The 16,056-nt window shown below is 47.2% G+C and overlaps 1 protein-coding gene across 1 annotated transcript; it reads right to left on the bottom strand.

The window, feature by feature from the left end:
• Positions 1-5,669: 5,669 nt before the first annotated feature.
• On the bottom strand, positions 5,670-8,554 carry RPL29 (ribosomal protein L29). Its single transcript, NM_001171677.1, is given in 4 exon segments — positions 5,670-6,486; positions 7,588-7,652; positions 8,312-8,356; positions 8,521-8,554. Coding segments are annotated over 3 exon segments (216 nt in total). The 5' UTR covers positions 8,349-8,356; positions 8,521-8,554; the 3' UTR covers positions 5,670-6,372.
• Between the last annotated feature and the right edge of the window lie 7,502 nt (positions 8,555-16,056).

Genomic DNA, 16,056 nt, shown 5'->3' with positions numbered 1-16,056 from the left:
ACATTGCCACCATGTTGTGGTGCCCCACTGATCACACCGTGGTGAGGGCAGCAGGGGCCTGCACTGGTGCCTGCTGATTTAACTGAAGCCCTGGCAACATTTTAGTGATGAAACGTGAATTAACAACCACTTATTCCATTACTAAAACCCTAGGAAAGGAACATCTCCTTTCCTCCCTGATGTTACCACAACCGTCCCAAAGACATCCCTCCCCTCTTCCCCATCCTGATGGCCACTCGGTGATACATATGGAAGGAAAACTTCTACTTTATTTGGAAATGCCTCTTTCTTGTCTCACTCTGTGTGGAGGGAGGCAGGTGGGGTGGGCCTGTGAGGGAGCAGCACTGTAGCACTGTGGCATCTCACACTGAACCCGAATCCCAACATTTTTCCCTTAGAAATCACATCTGTTTGGGCCCCAAGGGTCCTGAGCAGGGCATGACCCTGATACAGTCTCAACAGCCACATTCAGGGTGGCAGCGGGGTCAGAAGGACAAGTGGTGCTGTTTCTGATGCCTTGGGCACCGTCTTCTCTCTCTCCAAGGAAGTGCGGCATTCCTATGGTATTAGCAGCTCCCCCTGCACATAGCTGCCTCCTCCCATCGAATTACATCCCAGCACGGCTCACACATTGTGTTCATGTTGCTAAAATCAAATGTTTACTCAAGCAAAATAAATATTGGCAGGGCACAGCACCAGGCTGCTCCTGTGCAAGACCTGCAGGTGCTGCCCTTGACCCCCGGGCAGGTATCACCATCTTCCTTCTTTTTGCCTTTCCTCCTAAAATACATCTTCCCAGTGGAAAAACAAACAAACAAACAAACAAAAAACCCACAAAAACACAGAACAACACAATGAGCACTGTAGCTTTGTCTTGACACAAGCCATCATTTCTAGCAGTAGTGAAATATTATTAATTCACACCAAACAGGCTTGAGGTTAAAGCAGCTTAAGTGAGGGTGTGAGAGGGGTTGTGTTTTTCCTCTGGACAAGGAGCAACAAATGTTTTGCCCAAGCAGGGCTTGTAACATCAGAGGAAGCAAAGAAATGAGCTAGGGCAGCAGATTTTCCTTAAAACCTAGGATATTTTAGGAACATCTTTAATGCATACATCTGGAAAACAGAGAAGGCCTCCCTGAAGGTCCTGAGCCCTCAGTGCCGTGGCTCCTGGGCAAGACATAGCCCAGTGCAGAGCGAGGAGCCTGTGCTCTGTGCCCATTCAGTGCTACTACCTAAAGGCAATAGTCATGTCTGCCTTCCAACCCCAGATGGAGTCACACCTGTATTTGAGCCACCTTTAGAAAGGCTCTGGGAAGGGGCAGTAGCTCTCTGCCTCCCCTCTGGGCCCACCCCCAAGTTTCTGCTGATTCAGCAGAACTGAAGATGCACCAGAAGCCAGCAAAGGTGCAGAAAGGTGTTGGGTTGAACAACATCATGGTAGGAAGTGCTGCTGTTACTGTCTTGTCTCCAGTGAGCCTGCTGCCTCGATACCTTGAAGGTCTTCTCCAACTGGATGATTCCACAGCTGTCATTTTCCACCTTCCAAGCAGCACAAGTCCCCTCACAAGTCCCGCTGCGGCCTCCCGCATCTGAGGAAACATTTGGAATGTTTTACCCACACCTGGAAATCTGCACAGGAGTTGGAGACAACTGGGCTTCAGCCACACATAACCACAGCAATGCTGCAGCTGTAAAATTCAGCCTTTTTCTTTCTGAGCAGCCCAACGAGGTGGCAGGGAATTTCCCCACAGCCACTCAGCCAACAGGCAACCCACGCTCATACCACATCTCAGCAGGCACCACTGACAGCCCCATCGCCTTCTTTTGTCCCAGCCAAATCCCAGTACTCAACATGGATATCTCCAAGACATTTACTACCACTTAGAAATAGGCTTTGGCTCGGTGAATTATGAACGTGAGAGGAAATAAGGAACTTCCCCAGCTTAACCTCTCCCCCCTTTTGGCCGAATTGGTGGTCCTGGGGGGAGGCCTGGACACTAATATGAGACCAAGGAAAAGCATGGCTTTGAAGGCTGAGAGGAGCCATCCAGCCATGTCTCAGCACTCTGCCCTTGGTTCAAGAGTGCCAGGAGTATGGGCACAGGCAGCAGCCACACACAACCACCTCACTGCCCCTCTCTTTTCCCTGAGAGCAAAACGGGGATAACAGTGGCGGGACAGGAACAGGACCAGAGCATTGCTGCAGCTGAAACTTGTTCCTCCAAGAGCAGAAATTCTGGGGAATATTTGGGCCTTTCCAGTCCTTAGAGCAGAGCACTGATAAATCAGCACGCTCAGTGTAAAGTCAGAAAAACTGCTGCAAGACCAATTTGTCTTAACACGCTGTCTGTCGTCCAAGAGCAAGCCCGTAAATGCCATGGGGTGGGGTGGCGTGGGTAGATTTCACTGTTGGCTAAAGCACAGGAACAACTGCATTAGGAATTTAACACAACATGATAGACAGCCAAGCAGCTTAGATGGCTGACAAACCTGTAGCTGGCATGCACTCTGCCCTGTTAAAGCCTCCACGCAGGAGATGTGCCTGGATATGTGCTAAGAAGAAAACTCAGAACCCCATGCATGTATGTAACTCATACATTTGCACTTTCCCCTAGATGTTGTACTTGTGGTGCCAGAGGGCTTTAAGGAATGTGCCACATTCACAAGCACTGCTTGAAGAAATAAAGCCATCAAAACATCCACTTTTTATTTCTTTTTCCTAATCAGATAAAAGCCATTCTGTAAAGCAGCCCATGTATACGTATGCTCTTACTCTGTACTGCCCAGATGAGACAGAGAGCTGTGCTGCCACGTGACTGTAATGTGTGCCACTGGATGCAGCCGCAGTTCTTGGGTGACTTGCTCTGCTTGCTTTTGGTGGCAGCAGATTTAATTTCCACAATAGTTTGAATCGAGTTTGCTATCAGGGCAAAAGAAATGAGCTCAGCTATGCCAGATACACATTTCACTGTGCCAAATCCACTGTCGTGAAGGAACGCCTGTGACAGTTCTGAAACTTGGGCAAAGCAGAACTCAAGTTCTGTTCATGCATTTTTTGCTGGAGCATGCTACTGAAAGGTGGCAGAGGGGTCAGAACAATGTGCATCCAGTCCTTCTTTCCATTTTCACAGCAGACATCAACATCTCTGGTAATTACTGCGTCCCATCAGGGCATTTCCCACTGCTTTGAGCTCTCCTTCCCATTTCTGTACTCTGCACTTTCAGTGCAATTGCTCACCTTTGCAAAACGAGCTGGTCAGTGTTCGGTTACATGCCCTTTGCACCCTGCTTTTTTTCTCTGTAGGGAAGACAGGAGCCAACCTAGAACTTAATACCGAGTCCTCTTCATTGCAAAGGGGAGAAATCATCATCAGCAAGTATAAAACGTATAACCTGATGTGTGTCAGTGGCAAAGCAGAGAGGCTCCCTCAAAAACATCACCTTCCGATGGGATACCAAGGACTTAGTCATGCGGGTTTTGAAGTCTTTAAACGTCAAAGATGACAGAGCTCTGCATAATGGGAATAGTTTCAAGTGGTCTGCAGCTGCCAGTTCCATCTCCTGGGCTCTGCAGATGCAATCCTCCCAAAAAGGATTGTCAGCCTCCCTCAACCAACAGAAGGCAGGACAGAATTCACATGATTGCACACACAAATGAAAGTGCAGGAATATCCACAGTAGGGCCATGCCAGCACAGGTAACCATTTACAGCTTTCCCTTCTGTGCTGGCACAACATCCTCAAGGAAGGGAAGGAGGGAACCGAATCGTTATGGGGTTATAAACTGCCAATATCCAGGCAGTGTCCTGCAGGACCACCATGTGTGCAGGGACATCACAGAGAGGTGCAGATGACAACAAACCTGACACCAAGCTGCTGTGGAAGCTCACAGACTCCTGCCTTTTGCTACACAATGATGCCTGGATTAAGGTTACATTCCTCTCTGCTGCATTTTGTCACGCAGACGCTATTTTGGTCAGAAAGTCAGCAAGCCCATATTTGGGAAGCTGTCCTACTGAAGGGCAACATGAAGGGCGGCATGAAAAGGCTGCTTCGAGGCAGGCCTGGGGAAACTGTGGAGCCACTGGCAGACCATTTTCCATTTTCTGCTTCTCATTAATGTGCAGACTGCCCTTTCTCAGCCCAAACCTTGTCCCTCTTCCCTCAAACCACATCCTATGGGTAAGATGCTCTCACAACACAAGCCCCCGGAGGAAGATACATAGACGAGTTAAAGTCTCTCTTCCCTGACAGAAACACCTTAGAGCAAAATCCATAATGTAGAACTCAAAGCAGAATGAAGATTTGCAGACACACAGGTGAAGGTGCAGAAAAACCAATGCCAAGTCCCCTCTTTAAGGTTTGTGCTTTCTTTTACTATTGTCACCATAGAGCCCTGCAGCACACTGACCTTCATTTAGGCAGCTGGACCAGCCACTCCACCTCCTCCAGCACCAGCAGCATCTCAAGGTGATGTGCATATTGACTGAAACCACAACTACGTGGCCATGCTTTTGTAGACAAGCTCACTGCACTAAGGAAGGCAGCTACCATGCAATTCAGAGACCTCTGATCTCAGTTACCGCCAGTACCACCAGGATTTAAACACTGTAGAGCTGTGTCTAGATAATGTAGCCAGCTGCCAAAAAAACTTTGCAAGGATGATTGTCATCTCCAGGATCCTCTCCCCAGACAAGCACAGGCTTTTGGCTCATTTGAAGGCTGGTTCCTGCTGCCTTTTTGTCTTAAAGATTTAAAAGATTTTATCCAGTGATATGTTCCTCATGACTGCTTTCTTCAAACATGACTACACTACCCTCCCTACCAGCACGTTGCTCTTGCACAGAAATTAAGTTCTTCAGGCTGAGAAACTTCAACCTTGAGAAGAGTCCAAGAGATGCACACAGCAGGATTCATGCAGATTGAGGCTGATCATCTCTCTAGCTGCAAGGACACTCCTGCAGTTGCAGTAAATCTCTGTGTTGGTTGGCCCAGGGCTTGACCAGTTAAATAATAATAATAATAACAACAATAATAATAATAATAAATATATACAAAGATAAAAATCATTAGTAAACTGAGAAAAGTCTTGTAGAAGTGCTTTGGGCCACAAAGAATTCAAAATACTTATTTCAATGGAGTATTTCATTATACTAATTGGCTAACGTGTGTATATATATAAAATCATATATATATATAAAAAATTTCATTAGTTGGATGTTTCAGTTGAAATACTTATTTTTCATCCAGCAGGTCTTTTACTGCCATACTTACGTACTTCCAGCATTTGTGTTGATTCATGGATTTACACCACCGGGTGGACAAGTGCTGAAATTGCAGTTTCAAGAAGGGTTTGGTGCATTTTAACACATGGTTCTCTTCAGCAACGAAGATACTCATCTTGTCTGCCACGATACTCAACTCAAATACTCAATTGCTGACTGGTAGGTCCAGGAAAATCAAGTCCACTATTTAACCACAATAGCAAAACCTTGTGATGGTACCATCTCTTCTTGTGCTTTCAAATGACTTCCCTGATCTGACCAGCCAACTAGCTTCATCAGACAGGGACTCTTGTGTTACTGCTATGAAAGACTCCCATTGAAATACAGTAGCTATGAAAAATCTGGCTATTTTATATAGTTAAATTACTAACTACTAACACTTAGCACCCTTTTAACACTTTATTACTTGAAGCATTTTAAAAGACAACACATACTACTGCTATTAATTGCTATGATCTCTCACACTGCAGTTAACACTCAGTACTCTTCCTGATTTTCCAGGATTTCCATTGCTGTAGCTACCTGACTTGAATAGTAATGCAGAGGGCGTGTAAGGAACAGCCCTCAAAGTCTGGCTGTGCTCTAACAGCACTAAGAACTGCTGCACAAATCACAGCATGAGACAGCTTTGAACACACATCCATTATCAAAACCAGTTCTACCTATACTGAATACTGTCATCTAAGAGCCTGTATGATTCAAAATATTGCTGCTTGCTTGTATTTTAAAGCTTCGCCCAGTAACAGTTTCACAAATTGAAAACAGCTGTGAGATGTTCACAGTCTACACCAACAATTGCAGTAAAACAGTACTGAGGAAGGAGCAGCTGCTCTATCTAGGACTTGTGGAGACTGAGAAAATCAACACATAACCTCTGCAGCTCATCTGACAGGGAACAAAACCACGCACTGGTCACTACATGCAGATGGGATGACACACAACTGTCATTTACAATAAAACTCAAGGCACTTTTGAGGGTTCTCCTCAAATTCAGGAGGTGAAAATTTTGTTGTGTCCAATTTTATTTGTACAAAAATGCTTTAAACATACATGCTAAAAGGCAAACTGGTTCTTTGCCTTAAACCAGGTCAGTCCTTTTTCTGTAGAGCTGCCTGCTTGGCATTGTTGGCTTGCATCTTCTTCAGCCCCTTCTTGTTGTGTTTCTTGGCAAATCTCATGTTCCTCAGAAATTTGGGATCAACCTGTGAAAACAAAGGAAACATGAGCCCCACTGTCAAAGGGACACGTATTTCCATCACATTTCAGTTACTGCAATTCTAGCTGTGATTAATCAAATCAGAAAATGTATCTGAATATCAACAGAATTATTTTAGCCACCCACAGCCATCCTTTAAATTATTTTCCTTCATTTCTAAACAAAGAAGAACCCCAAAGCCAAGTAATAAATATACAGAAAGGACAAATTAAGTAATGCTGCAAACAAGACAAATTTCATTTCTGTGTTATGAAGAGCTGCTCCTGTCTTTTGCCAGCTACTGGCTCACTAACACATACTCTCAAGGCTAAGAGCAAACCTCAGATCTATCAGTGTCCCACTGAGATGCATCTCCTACTTTACTCCAAGGAACATTTTCCCCAGTACACCCAGCTAGCAGGATTTTTGCCAACTTAACTCACGTGTGCTTGGTACGAGGCAAAATTCATGGATAGCATGAGTATTTGCCTAGCACTGAGCCCTCACTGAGCTTGGCAGAAACTTCTACATCACCTCTGAAAAGCAAATTACTGCATCTACAAGTAATGTAGATACATAAACAGACTCACAGAACTCTCCCAAACCAGAACTATATCCTTTTTGCTTTTTCTCTCTGTTGTGTGGAGAAAGTTACTGTTGTACCAAGTGTTTAGCATCAAGAAAATGCACAATTTTGTCATTTCCATGTGTATCATCCGGCAATGCCAACTCTTCTTTTCTGAAGGGAATTCTGTGTATTAGTACAGATGCTGTAACAACACTGAAGGGTAGGGAGGAGATACAGCAGGATTTAAAGTGAAGGGGAGCAGCAAAATGCTGACTTGTGTTTGCTTCACTGGAAGCAGTATTTAGTGATACTGATCCCAAGGAGAACAAAGGTGGGCAATAGGTAAAAAACAGTTTTGTAGAAATACAGTGTGGATTTCACATGGTTTAGAACTAACACAGCAGCAAGTAAGGTGAGTAAATAATGCAAGAGAAGCCCACAACTATAATCTGCAAAAACACCGACACTAAAAAGTAAGAAACAACACTAGTGGATTTTCTGAAGTCTGAACAGGTTGGAAATGTGAACAGAAATACTTACCCCTTTGAGAGACTCATATCTATGGGATCTGGGCTTCTTGATGCCATTTCTGTGCCACTTACGGGCTATGTGAAACATAAGAAAACAATACAGATTACAAGCTCAATTATTATTGAAAAGCTGTGTTAGCTTTCTGTTAAATACTGATGAGAGAATAATGCAGAACAGAAAACCAGCCAGCCCTCCAAATCCCAGCCGAATTCAGACAAGGGGAGCACCTCCATTCCCATCCCTTGGCACACTGTGCTCTCAGCACTGTAAACCTTTCTAATTACTGACTTAAGGCTGCATGTTTATTATTAAGATACAAGCAGCACATCCACGTGCACAGGGAGAGGCCTCGGGCACTTTCCAGTGGCTGTGTTCAGCATTACAAGGCACTAGTGCTGGCCGTGCCAGGACCAGCAGAACCTGACCATGAACACTGCAAGCTTACACCAATTAGTATGGGGGAAAACAAAAAAGAAAAAAAAAAGGAAGAACAGGAATTAGTTTGTGACCACGCTCTGGATGCGATGCATCACATCGGAACACGCAGAGCAGTGATGCGTGCTCTCCTGCAGTTATGCAGTCTCTACATTAAGCCCCGGCAGCGGCAGCCACCACTCAGCTCCTGCAAACTCCTCCCCCCCAGCTGATCTCACTACAGCATAAGAAGGCCCGGACCGGCGCCGCGCGTCCCCGGTGGGCTCCACCCACGACCCCGCGCCGGGCCCCGACTCACACTGATTGTGCGTGGTGTGGTTCTTGGACTTGGCCATGGCGGCACCTGCGGGACAGAAGACACGACACAGCTCAGCTCGGCTCAGCGCAACCTTGGTTTGGCTCGGCCCCGCCTCCCGCAGTGCTCCCGCAGTCTGTTGTGCCGGAGCCCAGCGGCGGGAGCGGCCGACGGAGCGCGGATGCAGCCGGATTGCGCGGAGCGGCACCTACCGAACCCACAGCAGACAGCGCCACACCGGAAGAGAAAGGCTACGCAAGGGCCCCTGGGATATGGGTTTAGGCCGCACCGGAAGTCTGTGCCGTAGGTCAGTTGGTCGGGTGCGCAACAAGCGCCGCTGGCATGGCGGTTCCGCGCCGCGGCCGTTCCTCCCCGTCCTCTCCCTCGTCTGCCCGGCCCAGCGGCTGAGTTACTCCTGCTGCAAAACAGTTCAAAAAACAAACAAACAAACAAAAACAAAACAAAAAACAAACAAACAAAAAACCTCCAATAAACTCAAGGTTTCTTTGACAACCATGTCCTCTCATATCACGCAATTCAGTGGCTTTTGTGCTGAGGCCCGTGGGTACTGATCAGAAAAGCGTTGCTGCGTTTGGAGGAACAACCCCAAAAGAGAGATGAAGAGGGCTTCCTTGGCATGTGATGTCTTTGTGGTGTCCTGATATTTATGGACGTTTGGCATGGGATAACTCTCTCCCAGTGTTTCCCAGGCCTGCCCCAACTCATGGTGAAACACACAGGGTGCCTGGGGTGCCAACAAGTCTCAGTGCTGGGAGATTTGACTAGATGACCTCCAGAGGTCCCTTCCAACTCCTGTGATTCTGTGATCCTGTTCAGATGCTGGCTAGAAGGAGCCCAGAAGGACTCTGCTTTGGGCTATGGCGCATTCCTTAACACTGGCGAGCTACTGTCCTGGGGAAGAAGGCAAGCAGGGCTTGGCTGTGGTGTAAGCGCACAGTAGCAAAGCTGGAGGGGAGTGGGGACGAAGGACACCCCCCGGCGACAAATGGACCCGGAGAAGCCACCTGGAGGAGCAGGGACACATAAAAGGCACTAGAGGGAGCCTGAGCATAACAGATACCACTCCGGGCTCGGAGTGGGAGTACTAGTCCCAGCCAGAGAAGGGACACCTCCAGCAAGTAACAGAGGGACAGGCTGAAACTTCGCATTTGACTTGGCATCTTACCCGACTGTGGTATTCTGCCCTGACATCCACTATACTTTTCTTAAAGATACGAAGAAGAATATTAAAAATATCGGTTTTCTTATTGAAAATGCCAGCCAATCTGCAGTAAGGCTCTCCTTAAACCTTTCCCTCACTGAGACAGCAAACACTGCATCTGCAGAGTGCCTGGGAGAGCTGTTCCTAACGGGCTGAGACAAAGTGGTGACAACTGCTGTCAATCATCAGACCGAGAGAGTCCAAGGAAAGGGGAATTCCTGAAGCAGAAGTGTCCCAGAGTGGTTTGAGAGCTAGTGGTGCTGCCCTGAGAAGGAGCATCCCTTGATGCTGGTAAATTCCTCCTTGATCAAAGAGGGAAGGCTTCCCAGTGCACCATGATATGATGGGAATGGGGAGAGTTTTTCAGCATGGTGCTGTGAAGCCCAGGGAGCTTGATGGAGTCAGCATGGTGGGTGCAGGAGCTGCTTCAGAGCCTGGCAGCAGGAGTGGCCCATCACAGACAGTGCAGAGGCTGCTGCATCCTTGCTGCGTCCTCATTGGAGGTGCTGGGACATTCATGTTGGCCATCTGGAAGCTGCTCTGGATGGCTTAATATGGACTTTTACTGACTTGCCCAGAAAATGACTTAGAATTCAGTGAACCCAAAGTTACACATAAATTAGATATTCCCCATTTCAGGGCTTGCAACCAAAATATATCATCATAGCAATAAATACGTAGAACTGTAGGGTAGGTTTGTCTGTTTATTTATTCATTTGAGACATTCAAATGATGCTGTTGGATTTAGGGAGAGCTTAGGGATTTAAAAGATTTCCCTCTGTGTCAGTCCTGTCCAGCTGCAGATCTGGCTGGTTGCCACCAGAATCAACTGATGCCAATGCAGTTGCAAAAATGGAGCTTAGGGTGCCTGATAGGAGGGGAGATAGGCAAGGGTAGAGGTTGCTGGGGAGTTTACTAGCACAGAAAAGCAGTCAGGTGATGAACGGCCAAGATACTGCAGCAGGCTGGAAGCAGGTTGGCTCCTCCATGCAGCTCTGCTGCACCCTCTCCACACTCCAGCTGGCTTTAATGGGCTTTTTTTGGCCATTCAAGCTTGTTTCCCATTTTATACTTTTACCTTAGAATAACTTGGGCACCATCAGCAACAAGCAAATAGAGAACTGGAGATTTCCGTATTCCTGATGACTCCAGGAGCTGAGTAAATGGGGCCAGGGGAAACAGGATGTGTGCAAGGAAATGCAGCCAATGCTGACAAAAATCACCAAAATCACTCCAATCACCAACACAGCTCCCTCCAGAGCATCACTAACACTGGAAGAAATTACATCGAGGTTGTATTTTGCAATGGGTTTCAGATCTGTCACCTAGGCACAGCTTTTGTCTCATGCTTCGTGGCAGGGATGGAGGGGACAGACCTCAGTGAACTGCACTTCGCAGCAGGATCAGGTAGCTTTTCAGCAACAGTAAAAGGGATCTGCTCTAGCTCTGCCTTATCTGCATGGCAAGGATTACTGAAAAACCGTGTTGACAAATACCATGGTCTCAAAAGGAAATATGAACTTCCGCACAAAGACGGCTTGTTTGTGCAAAGCAGGGAGGGAATAAAGAGGCTGCCAAAAAGCTGACATCAAACCCTGTGCTTACCTGAGATTCGCCTGATACAATGACTGAAGCCTTTCATTTGCAGCACCATAATCCAAGATGTTCTTTCCACAAAGTGAGAAAGTAGGTTAGCGTGGAGGCAGGGCTGGGGAGGAGGAAAGGGATAAGCGGAGCCTGATCCTGCATATACTCTGAGCAGAGCTAACACCCTGGTTTAACAGTGGGATGGTTGTTTTTTGTTAAAGCCCACAACACTCAGTTGGGTTCTGCCGGAGGCAGCCCTGCTGCCAGCTCCTGCCGCCCCTCCTGCAGGCAGGAGGCACTGAACACCTACCACTTGCAGCATGGCTGTCTGAGTACCAGGAAGGAGGTTGAAAGGATGTGTCTAGCCTGGGACATCACAGTTCCCAATCACATTTTAAATACCTACATTGTCTCAGCTCATTTCAGCATTTATTCTCACTGCTGCAGTTGAGCATGTAAAACAAAAGCTGATTCATCAAGAGGAGCTTGTGTTGCTGAGTTCCTTCTGTAGCATCCCAGGGTCAGGCATGAGATCTGATAAAGCCTGAGTGTACTATTAGCCCATTAGCTCATTTTACCAAGTTGTTAAGAATTTGGAAAATAGAAAATAACATTTTTTTTTTTTTTTCCCCAGCCACAAACTAAGCAGGCTAAAAAAAAAAAAAAAAAAAAAAAAGAGAGAGAGAGAGAGAAAAAAGAGAAAAACAGAGAGGAAGATGAAGATCTCCCTTAACACTGCAGCTATTTATCACCAGTGACATGGACTTAAATCACTCAAGTAGTCTTCGCTTAGGGCAAGACCACAGTGCTAAAATCAAGCTAAAGAGCTTGGCATTCCGTACAACAGGCTGTACAGTGTGTGGACCACGGAAAGCAAAGGTTCTGAGTGTGTTAATTCATACCTGTGGCACTGCACTGTGCTCAGCATCATCCTGCAAACCCTGCTCTGAGCATAGCCTATGCGCTCCTGTGCCATTCCCTGCCTGCAGTGGGCATGGCACACTAAGGAATGGGGAGAGCAATCACACTCAGGGCTGCTGCTCTGAAACACCAGTGCTTTGCTTAGGGACTTCACCCAAGGACATCGCCCTGGTTCATCGGGGAAAAGCTGATGCAAGGCACTTCCCCAGGCCTGTGCCAGGTAAGGACAGTGACAGTGGGACATAAACATATGTAAAAAAAAGATGATCCAGGTAAGAACAGCTTTAGAGGTGTCTGCTTTCTGCCCTCATTAGGACTTTACACAATTCTGAAATAGATGACTCATCCATTAAAATAATGCTCATATGACCTTGACATCCAGGAGGGGCACCACATCACTGCTCTTTTGCTTAACACGGTAGGATGCCTCAGGGGCCTATATGGGACACAGGCTTGGTCCTTCCCAGGACTTTTTCCAAACTCATTTTTCAAACCTGTCACCAACACTCCCAGAACAGGCAGATGACACAGGGCATTCCAGGTGCCAGTTGCTCTCTCATGCTCAGGGAAGATGAGCACTGCGGGAAGGGTTTTTAATGACCATCATCCCTGGCTGGTGGCTCTCAACTCTTTCTCTATGAACACAGATGATATGGATATGGGCAGGGGATTTGCATTCAGTGTCAAGCAACACCTCAGGACATCTCTTGCAGGATTTACAGCTCTGCAGCGCTTTGCCAGCTATCTGACAAATATCTACCCAGGCAGTGCAAAGACCCATCCACCACTGGATGCTGCTGCTGATTGTGTCAAGAGCATGTATTTGGAAAAAGAGTCAAAGAAGCCTCTCCTCTGGCATTTTCCCAGTTTCTAGAAGCAAGGGCATTTCTTTACTCAAATTTAATGTTCTTCTATGGAACAGGGAGTACTGCCCATATCCTGGCTATCTAATGCACAGAAATCAATAGGTAACTCAGGTGATGATTTCTGCAAGTCAGTGGTGCTCTTTGCACCTCCCTGCTGTCCTCTGTCTGGATTGTTCCAGCTCATCCCTCTTGGCTTTCCTGGGATGCTGAGGAGAGATACCAGCAGCAGGGCAGACTTCCTCTTCGTAGCATATCTCTTGTTCTGTTTCTTTTCCTGCTTTTAGCTGCACTGATGCATCAGATGCTTTATTTTCAGGTGCAGCATCTGCTGCTTGAGCCTACCGGTGGTTTTGTGCTGGGATCTCTTCAGTAGGGTGTGCTAATTAAGAGATCATATTTCCATCAGAACCTCTAATGCAAATGCACCTTGGTGTGCTTCATGAATGCTGTAAGAGCTTGCTGCAATCAGACCAGCTCTCTTGGAAGGATGCTTAATATCCTGCTGGCAGCAGTAGGAACTTTCCCAAACATCACCCCTGATTTTAAGGACATAAATTATTAAACAGCCTAGTGATGTTGCCCTTGTACAAAGTCAGCATTGAGAAAAGACTGACATCCTCCTTGCACATAAGTAAACTGAAAACTTAATTGCACTATGGCTGTATGGGATGAGGTTTGCAAACAGATTTGTTGCAGAGTTCAGCATCCCCACTGGGAAAGCCTGCATTTTCATGACATTTAACATGGATTTGAATATGTTTCTTTGTGCCCCAGCTCAGTGTGGACCACAGTGCTGTGCTGTGCTTGGTGTCAGCATCAGTGAGAAACAAATAGCACTTGTGCCCAACATGTTTTGGAAATGGTGCTTAAATTCACTGTTTTTAGCACGATGCCCGCTGCCCCACTGTGAAGTGGGCTTCATTAGGAACTTGAGATATCCTGGACTGTTGCATCCCAAGTAGGAGGAGGACATCAGCATGGGCACAGCTATGCTTCATCCACCAGCAGTGCCTGAGCTGCATCCCACAAGAGCAGATGCCTGGGGCCAGCTCTCTTCTTTTGCATCAGCCCCATCTCAAGCTGTCATTTGTGCTAAGGCTGGCCTAATTGATGGTTTGACAGTGATAAAAGCACATTTGCTCCTGCTGCAATTTTAGGCAGGCTTTTCAAGCCACTTTAGGGTGAAGTGCAATAAATCTCTAGGAAGTTTCTGGCAGGTGGATGCCCTTAAATCCCCGTCTGTAGCACATACCCGATGCATTCAGGGTGGAGGGGAAGGGCAGAGTGCCCAGCTAAGGTCTGGGGACAGGCAGTCTTCAGGCATTTTCCAATCTAGTGTAAGAAAGCAGGTGACAGTTGCATGGAGTAGGAGACAGCATGCAGTGCAGACACCAGCAGTCCATTCTCCCTCCTTTTCCCTTACCCTGCTTCATCACACCTCCACTCTTTCAATTGTGGAGCAATCTTCAGAAATTACAGCTAAAACTCCCTCCTTCCCCCCCCCCCGCCCCCGCTCTGGCTACCTGAAACAACCTTCTGTTTTTATGCAAGCCTCAAAGTATCTTTTACAGCAGCTCTTCCTCCTGCCATTAAATATTTATATGAGAAGCCACATGGTTTTGCTGCAGCAGGATGGTGCAGTGCTGGGAACCTCGGTGAGCCAGATTTAAATAGCAATGAGATTGCAGGCACTCATGAAATACCGGGGTTGTTTCCTCCCATTCTCCAACCTGCTGCAGTGCTTCCTGGAGCATCCCCAGCATCACATCCTCATCCCCACAGCCCGGGTGCTCAGCAAGTGCTCAGTGTTTTGACCAGCAGAGCACTGTGGGGAGAGAAGGCAGGCTGAGCTGCTCGTGTGCCTAGATGGGCTGCAGATGTAGGTAATGAAACGGAGACCTGGGGATGGACCTGGAAATCAAGTGCTCGAACGGTCTGATGAGCACGGAGCAGCGCATGAGTACCATCTGCTGCAGGACAAAAGCATCAGTGCACTGCTTCTGTGGGTCTTCATCTCTCACACCCCAACACCTTCCTTGCTCTGCTTTATTTTTGGAAGATGAGGATGGTGGAGGGAGGATACTTGTCTCAGTGCTTTGCAGTTGCTGTAGCAACTGTGGTGTCCCTGGCGGCAGGAGCACATGCTTCCTACAGCCAGCATCAGTATGAGCCTGCTACTTGCATTCAGATATTCTATTCCCTGCTAGAAAAAAAGCCCCATGCCTGTCTCCCAGCCAGCGGCAGCTAGAGATCAGACTGTGCTGCTGAAGCAGCAGCAGTGGCACAGGGGAAGCATGCCGAGCTGGAGGGATGCTGCTGTGCCTGCCATCTCCCAGGCGATCTTCTGAACACGAGTCAAAGCCTCCTCCAAAGCCTCCACTGCTCCTCTCTGGCTCCTAAGCAAGCACAGCCCTGCCTTACAGCTTCTGCTTTGGGGAAAAAAATACAATGAGTCTTGATCAAAGCATTCTCAGCAGTAGAGGATCTGCACAAGCTTTGCTGAGTTACTTTCCTGATTAATGACTTCTAAATAATAGAGCTTTGTTCACAGACTGGATTCATTTAATGTCCATTTCCAGTCATCTTGTAGGGCTTTGCCTACTCAATTGAAAATCCTGTTACTCCCCTGTTCCCACCAGCTTTGTAAATCACAAGCTGTGACCAAATATCCCTTCCTTTCCTTTGGGAAACCAAAAAGACAGAGCTCCTTGGGCCAGCTTCTTCTCAGATCCTCAAGAATCCATTTGCTCCCAAGGCACCAGGCGTGAGGTTCCATGGCAAAACCAAGCATGTTTGGCCAGGGGTGTGCTCACACAGCCTCTGACGCCTACCAAGGCTGCCCTACTTGTGTGTCTCAGGTCATAGCAGTCCTTTGGCCCCATGCCATCAGACACCTACATCCCTTCAGAGCCCACCAACCTCTACTCTGTGCCCTGTATGCGAACCACCCCTTCTCCCTGGAAAGGGCTTTAGCCTCAGCTAAAGCAAAGCACACACTGCTGGCCTCTGTCCCACACAGCTAACAATCCACATCAGCCGGTGGGGATGGAGGAGAACAAAACAAGCAGATCTTCATAATTTCTCCTCATCCATTTTACTTGGGTTAGGTCTATTTTGGTTTCATTTGCATAATTAAGCCCTGGGCTTTCAAA

The sequence above is a fragment of the Gallus gallus genome, chromosome 12 (genome assembly GCF_016699485.2).
Source record: "Gallus gallus isolate bGalGal1 chromosome 12, bGalGal1.mat.broiler.GRCg7b, whole genome shotgun sequence".
Lineage (NCBI taxonomy): Eukaryota > Metazoa > Chordata > Aves > Galliformes > Phasianidae > Gallus > Gallus gallus.
Note: the sequence above shows the minus strand (reverse complement) of the source record. Positions and strands in the feature narration are given on the sequence as shown.